The sequence below is a fragment of the Dinoponera quadriceps genome, unplaced genomic scaffold (assembly GCF_001313825.1).
Source record: "Dinoponera quadriceps isolate SergipeBrazil2010 unplaced genomic scaffold, ASM131382v1 scaffold3139, whole genome shotgun sequence".
Lineage (NCBI taxonomy): Eukaryota > Metazoa > Arthropoda > Insecta > Hymenoptera > Formicidae > Dinoponera > Dinoponera quadriceps.
In genome coordinates, this window is record NW_014557139.1 from 68,078 (window position 1) to 82,072 (window position 13,995).

The 13,995-nt window shown below is 36.8% G+C and overlaps 1 protein-coding gene across 6 annotated transcripts in view; it reads right to left on the bottom strand.

Moving 5' to 3' along the window:
* LOC106748717 (protein enabled homolog) overlaps window positions 1–13,995 on the bottom strand; it is a 46,599-nt gene that overhangs the window by 17,232 nt on the left and 15,372 nt on the right. For 3 of the 6 annotated variants that reach the window (XM_014627537.1, XM_014627536.1, XM_014627535.1), the window contains exons 1-4: window positions 10,261–10,693; window positions 8,558–8,879; window positions 7,108–7,259; window positions 5,514–5,696 (exon numbers count right to left, since the gene is read on the bottom strand). In XM_014627537.1, the coding sequence (XP_014483023.1) occupies window positions 5,514–5,696; window positions 7,108–7,259; window positions 8,558–8,879; window positions 10,261–10,478 (875 nt within the window). In that variant the 5' untranslated portion in view covers window positions 10,479–10,693. Of the gene's footprint in view, window positions 1–5,513; window positions 5,697–7,107; window positions 7,260–8,557; window positions 8,880–10,260; window positions 10,694–13,995 lie in introns of those variants that run through there. The other 3 variants (XM_014627540.1, XM_014627538.1, XM_014627539.1) reach the window with 2 other exon arrangements.

Consider the following 13,995-nt stretch of genomic DNA (forward strand, 5'->3'; position numbering starts at 1 on the left):
TTTATACTTATCTATATAATAATATAAAAAATCTTAAAAAATAATTTACTAGATTTAGCAAATGTATCAATGCATCAATGTATAGTGAGAGACATTAATTATTGATGTTTTACATTATTATATAGATAAGTATAAAGGTGATATCATCGAAAAATGAATACTTCATAAGATATTTCATATCTCGTATCTTGTAAAAAATGTCAGAAAAAAGTAAAATATCTCGAGAAATATTCATTTTTCGATTATCTTACCCTAGTATTTTTATGAGCAGAATGAATAGATAAATCGATTTGTACTAAAAAAAAAAACTATATAATTAAAAAAATAAAGTTGACCTTAAATTATTGACAATGCAATGAAAGTCACCAAAATATGTCTCCCTCCAAACCCTACACCTTTTGTCTGAAACATTTCTTTCCACTTTGCTTTATATTTATTATATTAATGTGTCTCAATTTAAATGCCCCATCTTGCCTATATATATATAAATAATTCTTTGCCTATCATATTTGCCCCTCCGAACCAACTAATGTTTTCATCTGACACATTTTCCTATCATAAAGAACAAGTGAAATATTTCAGATGCTCGAATTAGGCGGGAAACCTTGTGTATGTATATATATAGATAGGCAAAACATATTTTAAGATTATTGAAGTTTTTTTTAAACAGAACAATATATTTTTATCATCACTACATGATAGCCAAGGTCAAGACGATAATGCTGACTGACTGACACATATGCAAGCTGAAGAATAATTGCGAATGACATTTGTCAGAATTTCGCTACGGAATTATGCATAGACCCATTAATTAAATTCTATTCTTTTGTATTTACTGCAATGCCTATGTACAAAAAGCAACACGATTCTCAATGTCATTATGTATAAAGAAATGTGAAACAGGTGAAATATATGACGTTGCAATGCTCGATGTACATTTGATTTGGAAATGTTCGAAGAATGTGCAATTTTTCAACAATTTGTAATAGGATCAATTTATTGACTGTAGCCAATACAAAAGTTTCGGCATTTTCTCCAGTAACAAGTTTTGATCGTTTTCTTTTCAGTGACTTAATATTCCATGTTTTACAAAATAATTGAACTATGCGGTCAAAACTTTGTCGAGAAGGGTATCTTTTCTTTCTTCTCTCAGGGTATCTTTCTGCGTACAATCGAGAAGCTTGTACTGAGTTCCCTCCAGTCTCAACATAAATTAAAATCATTTCTATCTTTTATGCATCACTGCACAACATCATTGTTTCGCAGAAATAACATTATTTTTCAGAATCACTAATTCGAATAAATCACGACGAATTTCTATAGCGTCTTGATTGAAGTAGACGAAAGGAGAAACATTAATATATTGATATTGAGGCTACAAAAAACATGTCATTACTCGAGATTCAAGAATCATTGAAATCGCTAGGAAAACTAGAGAATAATACGTCCTCTATGAAATATTTCAAAGTATACAGAAATGTGTTGAAGTTAATGGACATCACGTTGAACACTTATTAAAATAACCCGAATAAAAATGGAATCTAGTAATTGTCTAGTCATGACATAGAAAAATTGGATTTTACATCACTATTAGCTAATAGTACTAGCTAGCCATTAGCTCGGAATATAACGCTCACTTCTTCTAATGGCTGTACTAGTAAAATAAATGAATAGCTACATAAAAAATAGTACACAGTCATGAGATGAAAAATCTCTGGTAGCCATTAGCCAAAAATGTAACGCCCATTTCTCCTAGTGGGTGTAACAGAAAAATTTGCTAGTAGTTAGATATAATAAAATAAAATGTATTATAATATGTAATAATAATATTTATAATGTTATTGGGAGTACAAATTAATTCGGTCCGTTTTCAAAAGATGGCTCTGGTTGTTATGAATGTTTCATAGTGACAGCTGATTTCGGTGGTTTCAGAGAGGTTAGACATCTGTCAATAATATTCAGTTTATATCGCTTAGAGTTTCATATAAAACCCCTGTTTTTTACTGTGTTAAATATGTCAAATTTTGTGTTAACTAAGCAGCATTTGCGGGAGGTTTTAATTTTCTGCTTTAATTGAAAGAAAAGTGCAGCTGAAGCATATCGAATGCTTGTAGAAGTTTATGGTGACAATGCTCCAACTGATAAATTATGTAGGGAATGGTTTTGACGTTAAATAGTTAAAGTTAAGTTTATATACAGGATGAGACAAAAATACCGGAAGCCCGAATTATATCGAAAAATATAAGTTTTATAGAAAACTCTTTCAGATAAAAGTTGTAGAATTTAAAAAGATTTAATGATCTTATCAGTTTGACCTTAGATGACGTTGCCAAAGTCAGGACAAGGTCACGTTGAATTTTTTTAATGGAACCCCCTACTTTTTATTGCATATTCTTATAGCTTTTCTGCAAATCTTTCTAAAGCACTATAATTTTATTCACTTTAAGTAAACAGTTTCCAAATTATTGAGCTTTATATGATAAGATGTCTAGTCTACAAATGCAAGATCGGTGAATGACCCAGCCAATGAAAGCAAGATTTGTAATTATCCAGCCAATTAAGACAAGATCGACAATAGTATCGCAATAATATCGAACAGAATAATAGTTAATATAACAAAAAATTAAAAAGGCTCAAATAAATTAAATGCTTAATGCAACAATAATATCTCGATTCAAAATACGGGATTGTGAAGAAAAGTCGTACAATATTACATATGAGTAGGAACCGTAACAGTTCAAGTCAAGTCGTCGGTTCATTAGTTTGAACTAACATGTTCGCACGCCGAAAAATGCATAGTAGACCGGATCATGTAGACATGCGTAGTAGATCGAATCATGCCGACCTTGCCATAGTTGGTTGGATAATTACGATCTTGCGTTCGTTGGCTGGATCATCTTGGATCATCTTCCAATTTTGCTTTTGTGGGATATACATCTTACTATGAAAAGTTCGATAACTTCGAAACGGCTTGCTTGAAATGGGTAAAATTATAGTGCTTTGTAAAAGTCTTTAAAAAAGGGCTATAAGAATATGCAATAAAAAATAGAGGAAAATTAATTTAAAAAATTTAAGATAACCTTGTCCTGACCTTGGCGACATCACTCAAAGTCAAACTGATAAGATTAATAAATAGATTTTTTTTTAATCCTGTAACTTTTATCTGAAGTCAGTTTTCTATAAAATTTATATTTTTTGAGGTATTTCGAGATCCCAATATTTTTCCTCGCTCTATATATAGCTCGCAGAACAAACTTCCAAACTTCTAATTTGAGTTATTTAACCCAACTCTATATACACGCACGCATGCACGCACGCACGCACGCACGCACGCACGCACGCGCACACACACACACATATATATATACAGAATATCCGATAATTCTTGGAGCACCACTTGTGTTCAAAAAGAACTAAAAAGTTTGCATATTATTTGTAAAATGGCAATATATGACAGCTGTTATCGAACGACAGACAATAGTACCTGTATATTGAATCTTGATTCTCAAACCTTGAATTTGTCGCTAAGTATAACAGCTATTATATATCTATAAATTAAGCCATTCTGATTGAAAAAGTGGATTTTACGATTTTGCAAATAACACGTAAATTTCTGAGTTATTAATTAAAAAAGCCTCTATACATGGTTATTTTCAATCATTAATAACTCGAAATTTTGCGTAGTTGTTTACAAAATGATAGAGAACTTTTCCGCTCAGTTTAACTCATACGACCTGTGCACAAGCGGTGCTCCATGAATTACCGGACACCCTATATATGTACACGAAGATAGTTTGAAAAGTTTTTATAAATTTCCATGAGATGGCGCCACATTCATAAAGTGACATCACTACTAGCAAATATTATTCCTCAAGGGGTTTTTGTCAAAATTTCAGTCAAATGCGACATGTTATTTATATTTGAATATGTTTCATAGCCATCTACTAAATCGATCACTTTCACATTTTCCGCAACAATGGAAGAAAATATGTTCCGCGCCATCATAAAATATTTTTATTTGAAGAAGTTAAGCCGCGCAGATCAAAGCCGAGTTGGATGAAGTTCACGAAGACTCTAAACCAGCGTTGAAGACTGTTTATTTCGAGAGTTTAAACATGGCCGTACATACACCAAGGATGAATCGCGCTCCAGCCGGACGCCCAGTTGAGGTAACCACAAAGGAAATCATTGAAAAAATCCATAATATCGTAATACAAGACCGCATGTGCGCGAGATGGCTGAGGCTGATTGCTGTAGACATCTCAACTGAACGGGTGCATAATATTCTACGAAAAATTGAATATAAAAAAGCTGTCTGCGCGATGGATGCCGCGATTGTCAAATGTCGACCAAAAACGCACTTGAATGGACATTTCAATGCAGCGTTTGACGATGTTTAATCGCAATCCGAAGGACTTTTTACGTCGATTCGTCATTATGAAACTTGGATTCATCACTTCACATTAAAGTCCAAACAGCAGTCAGAGCAATGGACAACGACTGGTGAAAGTGCGCCAAAGAAGGCAAAGACCATCTTGTCAGCTGAGCTGTTGGCTACTATTTTTTGAAATTTCTAATCATGATTGACTATTTGGAAAAGGACAAGACAATAACTTATTATGTGGCATTATTGGATCGTTTAAAAAACAAATTGAGGGAAGAATAGCAAAATTGGCGAGAAAAAAGTGTTTTTCCACCAGGAAAACGCGCTGATATCGACATATCGTGATGACAAAATTGCATGAATTTGATTTCGAACTGCTTTCTCATCCACCATATTCCCCGAAAATGGCTTCATGCAACTTCTTCCTGTTCCCGAAATTTAAAAAATTTGACTCGGTGGAAATTTTTATCGAATCAGGATGTCATCGCAGCTGTTAATAATTATTTTATAGAGCTTGACAAAACGTATTTTTCAGACGGGATGAAAAAAATTGGGAAATCATGGACCACGTAGACCTCAAAGGAGATTATGTTAAAAAATAAAATTAATTTTTTCCAAAAAATGTATTTTATTTGCTTTTTTACCAAAATTTTCAAATTATCCTCGTACACACACACACACGCGTGCGCGCGCGCGCACGTACGCACGCACGCATGCAATTTTTTTGTCTATATAATATGGTTCAAGGTGAGCTTTAAGATAATCTTAAAGATAATCTTTAAACTCACCTTGAACCATATTATACTAGACAACAAAATTTTCAAACGGCCCAGTAACAGCAGAATAAACTAAGCTGATCACGTTGCATGGTCCATCCTGTATATGTACGAGAGTAGTTTTATATGTGTATATATATGTGTGTATATATATATATATATACCGTTTCGTAACACGGTATTTTTACGGGATATTTTTGCGATATATANACTCATGCGCGAATGTCACGCGTTCTGGACGCCCAATGACATCTATTTAGAAAAGGTAACGAGCGTGACGAAAATTCGGACCCGCAATCATAATTAATTTAATGTCTCGGGTTATTAAGGGTTAAAGCCAGCTGGATGATCACCTCATGCGTCCGTCGCTCGGTGAGCCACGCGAGCAGGCCACCTGAACAGCGGTGCTGACTGCACTACTAACGGTCGCGTGGTGATCGGGGGTTGGGGTGACGGAGCTCACGGGTAGGGCCATCTGGCCTGCTCCCGTAGGCAGATGCCCCAGGGACAAGGAGATCCGCGCCCTACGACCTTGACTGCAATCACCCAGGACAGACGTGTGACTCACTCCCTTCGGGTGAAATGACGGCGAAATTTCAGATCTGTACTAAGTCCCGGGCATCCGTGAGTCGACATCATTGTCACGACTCAATGCGTAGCAACGTCCAATCGTGATGTCCGATCGCGACAACGCGTTTTTTCAAAGTATAAAAAACCTCCTAGGCCGAAAAACCTTGAAGATCGAAATAGTCAATTTTCAAACACAAATTACTCAAAGCCGGATGAAACGAAATGTCTGCAATTTTGAGAGCTGATTCTTTATTGTTCCATAATAAAAATAACATATGCGATGTGAAAATACTTGTTTTCTTAAATATCATAAATAATCATATGGTTTCCTCAAAACCATATTTCACGAAACGATGTACGTAAAATCTCAAAAATGGTTTCAACGATTTTCTTAAACTTTGTTATATATATTCTTAATACAATTATCTCAAATGTTTCAGGGGCGGAATTTCAGAAATAATTCTTAAAGAGAAAATAAATAAGATCTTAATGTGCAAAAAACGTCAATTTACACTTTTGCAAATAAAAACAAAACAAAATTATTTTTATTAATTCTGCTTTCGACACATTGGAAAGGGTTCCTTTTTTAGATAACAAAATTCGCTTCCTTTTTTCCTAGATTTTCTTATTGTGCGGAATCATGTATGGTCAATCACAGAAAGTTTGCGACATTTTTTGTCAGTGAATTTGGCAACGCATCTCATATCTAATAGGAAAATATATCTCCTGAAAAACTAAAAAGCAAATTCTCCTATTAGACACGGGGTGCATTCCAAAACTTGTCAAAAAAGTGTAGCAATTTTTTTGTGACCGATGATATGTCATAAGCGAAAGCGCAATCTGTATTGATCTTTATGATTACCTTGTAACATCTGAGAAAAAAAATATTTAAGAAATAAATATTTCCAAATCACTTCAGTCATTTTCATCACATAACAATAAAGAATCAACTTTCAAAATTGCAAACATTTTATTATATCTGATTTTAAATTATCAGTGTTCGAAAGGAGATCTATCGATCTTTAAAGGTATTATATGCTTCGAAAGCCATCCCGTGCGCGCGTTCAATTGCATTATGTTCAAAAAAGAGACGTTTTTGCGCAAACAAAGAATATGGGGTTCTATCTCTTTCTCTCTCTCTCTCTCTCTCTCTCTCTCTCTCTCTCTCGAAAACAAGGTCGCCTACGCCAAGAGACTATGTTCGTTTGTTGAGTTATAGTTATGAATCAACTGGGCGTTTACAATGCATCGTATCTCGTACGCGTATCGCGTGACGGGAAATAATCGCCGCAATGAAATAATGATTGCGCGTAAATCATTGGAAAGCGAAGAAATGGCGGAGCGTAGACGACGACGAGGGGAATGCGAGATGTGTACCTGTATCCCATGTCCTCCTCGTATTGAGCGGTCGCTTGGCTCTGTTGTTGTTGTTGTTGTTGTTGTTGTTGCTGGTAGGCGGTCTGCTGCTGGGTAGCCGTCGCGGCTGCCGGAGCGAGACTTCGTGATATGTTACTGCCGTTGCTCAGCACCTACGCGAGACAGAGAGACGCGAGAGAGCGTACAATTAGCTGTTAATTACGATAACTAGTCCAATTATAAAGCCGTTTTAACCCGGCAATTGTGACCTATCGTGAAATCGATATCCTACATCACACACGTCGATGGACGCTTTTAATGGATGCTCTTAATTCTCCCTTTTTTTCTTCCGAGTCTCTTTTTCCGTCTCTGGCTAATAGCCAGTCTAAGACGTCTTAAGTGAACGCTCCGTTGGAAAGTTCTTCCGCCGATGGAAGTTGCGCGACAACAATCCCGAATTATAGGGATTACGTTAAAACGACGAATAATGCACGGTGTGTTCCTCAAAGTTTCGCGGGCCAATGACTCATCCTCATTCGGGACATCACTCACCTATTTTGCAATTCTGCCAATTTATCTCAATCTGTTTTAACCCCTTGACATACAAATAAAACGGAATTTGATGCGTCCGAAAAATACTATTTAATTTTGATCAATGAACAGTTATGTGCAAGCTTAGAAACAGAACTTTTTATTTTGAAATTTGTACAACATTTGTTAAAAAAAATATAGTAAGTGGTACAAACGAGTACAAACGAAGAAGAATCGAATTATATAAAACATTTTTAGTTTTTATAAAGTTGAGCGCCAGCTTCACATCGATGCGATCTACAAGAAGCGTTAAGAATTGATAAATCGCAAGGATATTGTTTCCCATCACGATAACGCATACATTTCTGCAAGCCCGACAAAAATTCTTGAAGCTGGACTAGAATGTCTTATCGCATTCTCCACATTCAGCAGTTATTGCTTTTTCAGGTTACCACCTGTTTCGCTCCCTTCAGAATTTCTTGAATAAACAACACTCCCTTTTCGAGGAAACCATTAAACAGCACTTAGAACTGAGTTTTTCACTGACGAAAACAAGATGTTCTTTAAGCAAGGAATTATGAAGGCGAAAGATGGCAAAAAATATGGACCACAACGGCCAATACATTTTGACCAAAGTATTATTGCCTTCTAAATAAAAAAAAAAAAAAACTCGTCTTTCATTTACAGGTAAAAAATCACACAGAATTATTGATCAACCCAATAATTAAAATAATTGAAATCACGAGTAATTAATCGTATCTACATCGGAGAATAAATCTTAGATCGTCTTAGCCATCAATATTGAGAAACACATCGTACATTTCTTAATATTAATTGTGTTACGAATATTAATTGTGCAAAAAATAAAAAGAAAGAACAATTTCTTCTCGATAATGAAGAAGCTAATTATAATTGAATGGGAAGCAAAGTCAAGACTTACGTCGAGCGCCTGAAGCATCGCTCTGGCGAAAGCGTCGGCGTCGTCCTTACTAGAAAAGTTGAGCCCGTACACCTGTTTATTGTCCCTCCATTGGTGGAACGTGACCGTCGCTTGATTGTACTTGAGCCCTTTCAAGATCGCGCAATTGATGACGATCTCGTGATCCTGTAACTTCCTGCCGACCACGCGGAACGTGTTGTTCACCTGGTGATGGTAGAGCTGGACCTTTGAAAGGCCGGACGAGCTGCCGCTCGGTATCCATTTTTTATTCACGTCGTCATACACCATCACCGACGCGCGGGCGGATGATATGCTCACTTCGCTGAAACAGCAAAACACACGGTTTTTGTCAATTTGTTGTTTTCGTCAATTGACCCTTCCTTGATCGCGCGGCTTTTCGTTCTTCTCGTTACGTCACATTACGTCAAGGGCAAAAATGGAACGCCAAAAGATCTCTCCTCGAAATATCTTCCAAATTATCTCATATTTTAGAGTAAATAATTCAGACATATTATGTAACATCAGACAGCAACGAATGTTTAAGCAGCATATAAATATTATGAGTAAATATATCGCGAATTCTCAGTTAATTTAGAAAAACATCAGGAAATAAAGGCGTAAAAAATAAATGTAGATGATAAAAATAAAGGCAGAATGTTCGGACTACTTGTATAAGAATTAATGGATCGATCGTGCTTTTCTTTCTATTCTCGATGAAATAAGCAACTGCGACCAAGCGAATGTTGCAATCTGGCTAAGTCGTGGGCGGTGCACTGGTATCACTTTTTTCATCCGCTCATTCGAGAAAGTCGCATAACCAAAGCAGTGAGGCGAACTCTGATAGATCCCGCGATTTCCTCGACTTTCCTCGATATATTTTCTTCTACCTTCCCGATCATTTCTAATTTCCACGAATTTTTGATAACGGAGATCTGTCGTGTTTCTAAAATTCACTCAACGCATTCGCTTGAACGAACAACGCAAAATTGCGGATAACAAAAGGTTAAAAACGGATGACAACAAGCAGAAACAAATTAAAAAATGCAAACATCTCAAAAATACCCTTCGAACGACAGTGAGAAAAAAAGTTACAGCACTTCTTTTAGCGAGTTTCACAATCTGTATTTAACAGAAGAATTCACTTATTAATCACTTTAAAGCTAAAATAGAATTACTAAAAAAACCAACGAAAAATTTAGAAGCTTAATTTTGTTCAATTTTTTTCAATGAATCTTGTAATCTGAATCTAACAGAAAAATTTGTTCACTAGTAATTCCATAGAGAGAATAGAATGATTATAAAAGAAATAATAAATGCGGAAAATAAACTCATCCGACTGATAAGATGCATTTTTCAGATTCGAATTCGAGCGGGAAATAAATTTTCTCTCTCACTTAGAAGATTAAACTTTTCCCGTTACCGGATGCGTTCTGAAATTTATCAAGGCAAAAGTGTTGTTGCAATCTTTCTTTCCCCGACTCTTCCTCAGACACATTCTTGGATCCTTGGAACTCTCTCTCTCTCTCTCTCTCTCTCTCTCTCTCTCTCTCTCTCTCTACCTATCTATCTATCTATCTATCTATCTATTTATCTATCTCCATCGCGTCATTCAAAGAGGAGGGAAAACGAGAAGGAGCCTGCCGATATATCGCGATCGGCCAAGAAAGCGAAAGACAAAAAATCGACGAGCGGTGGCGGTGTACCACGAGCGGCCATCCTGCCAAGAAGATCGTTGTTGGCGATAGTTTGCGTGCTGTTGCACGCGCTGCAGTGGGTTTTCTCGCACGGTCTGCATCGTTAACGAGGAACGCGTCTTGGTGTCCTGGTCAGGTAGGTGACCGCCGAACGAATAAGCCTCATAAGAAGACCATCTCGTCCTGTCTCCACAGGTGGATGAAGAATTGATGCGAGAGTCCCACATGACGAACACGGGGAGAAGGAATTCCCTCTGCACGCTTAGACGCTGCTCATCACTCACAACCCCGTGTGTGTCACCCCGGAGGTCACATCGAACAGACGTGTTGTATTATCGGTTACGTCGAGACCGGTCGATCGGAAAACGTCGTGTCGCGGCTCGCTCGCAACGTAATTAAATATCCGGGCTTGAACGGCGACGCGGAAGAGCTTCGCGCGTGAGCTCGCTGTCGCTTTCACTGGGCTGAAAAACGAGGGAGCGAGCGAGCGAACAAACGGGCTCGCGCGCGCTGTCGAACGGAAAACGGGAACAGGACGAGATAGGATGTAGCGAGATACCGCCACTTCCTCGACTATCCTGCGGTAAGCAGCAACAGCAGCACAGTACACGGCCGGGCGGGAACGCGAATGATAACGCGGTCGCCGGTGAGACGCCGGAACGCAAGTAAGCGCGCCGTAACGAGAGCAAAGATAATCGAGAGGAGAGGACAGATAAAAGAAATGCCGTCGATAATTTCCCGATGTTGTCACAAATCGATGATAATGGGCCGATAAGCGATCACGTTGATCGTCGCCAGTCGAATCACCATCCGTCCCATCTTGAATCATTCGCTCGCTATTACATGTTGCAACATATACGTCCTTTGATCTTCTTCCCTTTGAAAGAGAAAACAAACCTCTTTCCTTAGAATCTTGGATGTATCTTGATAATTCGGACTTAGTACGGTAGTTTGGACATAGACTCGTAAATTTTGAACATGACTTATGGAAAATAAACATATTTTCGATCGCCTGTCGAGATGTAGCCCGTAAACTTGGTTCTCCGTAGAAATTTCCCAGATTTTCCCATATACAGCATAGAGATTTCGATAAAAATATATCCAAAGATGTCCCAAAATAGATCATTCCACTGCGATACCAGTTGAGAATCTGTATTCAGCGAAAAAATAGCTCAGTGAGCACTTAATAATTATTGCTCCTAATTAATACACTCTTCTGGATCTATTAAGACTCCCACCGACTAATCGACTTCCTATGTTAACCGTATTAGTTTGTGACATCATAGACGAGAAATGACATGGAATAAATTTCTTGCGTTTCTAGAAAACACAATGATTTCGTAATCTTGAAATTTATAAAACGTGCAAAAAAACTGAGATATCTAACCGATCAGCAGTACTCAGATAGCCGTGATAACTGAGACGACTGAAAAATGACATTACTTCAAAGATTATTTAGCGATTTTATGTGACATAGCGGCTAGATATCTCAGTACATCCACACATTTTACAAGTTTCAAGATTACAAAATCATTGTTTTCTAGAAAAAATTAGAAAATAAAATTATATAACGCAAGAAATTTACCGCATGTCATTTCTCGCCTATGAAAGAGTTACAAAGAATTTAAAATAACTAACTTAATACTACAATTACAAACAATAATATTATGTAGCAAATTTTTTTTAATTTTTTTCCTGAGTTGAAACTATTATTACTTACATTTCCTGATTACTTATGCCTCAAAAGTATAAGAAATGTTATTATTCCCGACAAACTTTGCTTTTGTGACCAGGACAAAGATATTCTAATATTTATTAATTTTCAATAAAAAAACGGCCGAATTTACGTCTTTTAGTTCATACAAACTCGGTTACAAAATAACATATGAACCAAAATTAACATATATGTATCTATTCTAATATCTATAACAGTTTCCCATTTTCCACAGCATTTCAGATTGATAAGTTATTGAGTAAACCTAAGTAACTTCTGGAATTTTCTAAAACATTCGAGAACCTTCTAGAACCCTCGAGAACGTTCTAGAACTTTCCAGTAATAAATGAGCAGTATAAATACAGTGGTCTTAAATCTACCGATTCAATTTTGTTCCAGCTGCCAAAGTGGATACGTATCTGCATATTTCACATACACACAGAAATTGCATCAAGAGACATTGCAAGCATTCAGCAGATATATTTTACACCAAGGATATATTAAATGTTGAACGTCACTACCAAAAACGTTACTACCAGGAACAAGAACATGATAAGAGACAATATTTGGAGATCGATTCGTGAAAATGATTTAGAATCAGAAATTTCAAAAAAATATTGGGTTTATGCTTAATTCCGTAGCGAAATTTCGACAGATGTCGTTCACAGTTGTTATTCCGCTCGCATATGCGTCAAACATAAAGTGTCGTACATTAAGTGAAAGCTGAAATTTGTGCTGACATTTTAAGGATATATTCATCGAGATCCGCGACGTATATGAAGTTTAATTATATTTTGAACATGGAAGGAAAAGACGTGTATTTTCGGTGCAGTTCGCTTTTTTATTTCCGAAAAGGCAAAAACGCGTCGTAAACTCACAAAAAGATACCAGCTGTATATGGAAAAAATGCCGTAAGCGAAAGTGTGTATCGGAAGTGGTTTGCGAAATTTCGTTGCGGAAATTTTGATCTCCAAGATGCTCCTCGCTCTGGTCGACCAGTCACTACTGATGTTGATCAAATCAAGGCTTTAATCGACTCCAAACGGCATTTAACGACTACAGAGATCGGACATAACCTCAACATTGACCAATCAATTATTTCGAGACATTTACGGAAGCTTAGGATGGTAAACAAGCTTGATGTCTGGATTCCGCACAAACTGAGCGAAAAGAATGTAATGGACCGAATTTCAGCTTGCGATTCGCTGTTCAAACGCCATCAAAACGAACCATTTTTTAATCGGATGGTCACTGACAATGAAAAGTGGATTGTCTACAACAATATCAGTCGAAAAAGATCATAGTCGAAGCGCGGGAAGGCTGCTCAGACGGTCGCAAAGGCTGGATTATACGCGAAGAAGGTCAAGCTCAGTAGCTGGTAGGATTGGAAAGGAATCGTCTATTATGAGCTGCTGCCACCCAACAAAACGATTCGACCAAGTACTGCTCACAACTGGCCAAATTAAAGCGAGCAATCGATCAGAAGCGGCTCGATTTGCCGAACAGAAAGGGCGTTGTGTTCCACCAAGACAACGCTAGACTACACGTTTCTCTGATGACCCAGTAAAAGTTATTGCAGCTTGTGTGAGATGTTTTGGGGCACCTACCGTATAGTCCGGACCTTGCACCTTCAAATTATCACTTGTTCCGGGCGTTACAGAACAATTTGAATAAGAAAAACTTCAGTTCCCTGAACGTCTTTAAAAACCACTTGGATGATTTCTTTGCCGAGAAATCCCAAGACTTCTATGAAAGAGAGATAATGAAGCTCATGGAGAGTTGGCAAAAAGTCATTGTACAGAATGTAACAATTTGGTTCATTAAAATCCCTTTTTTTCCTAAATATTTTGCGTTTGAAATTTACTCAATTTTCGCGATGGAATTATGTATAGACCCAATATATATTTCTAAATTTCTTGTAAACATTTTTGTGTAATTGTAGTATAAATAAATAAATATATATATATATATATATATTTATTATATATATTATATTATATATATTATAATATATATATATATATATATAT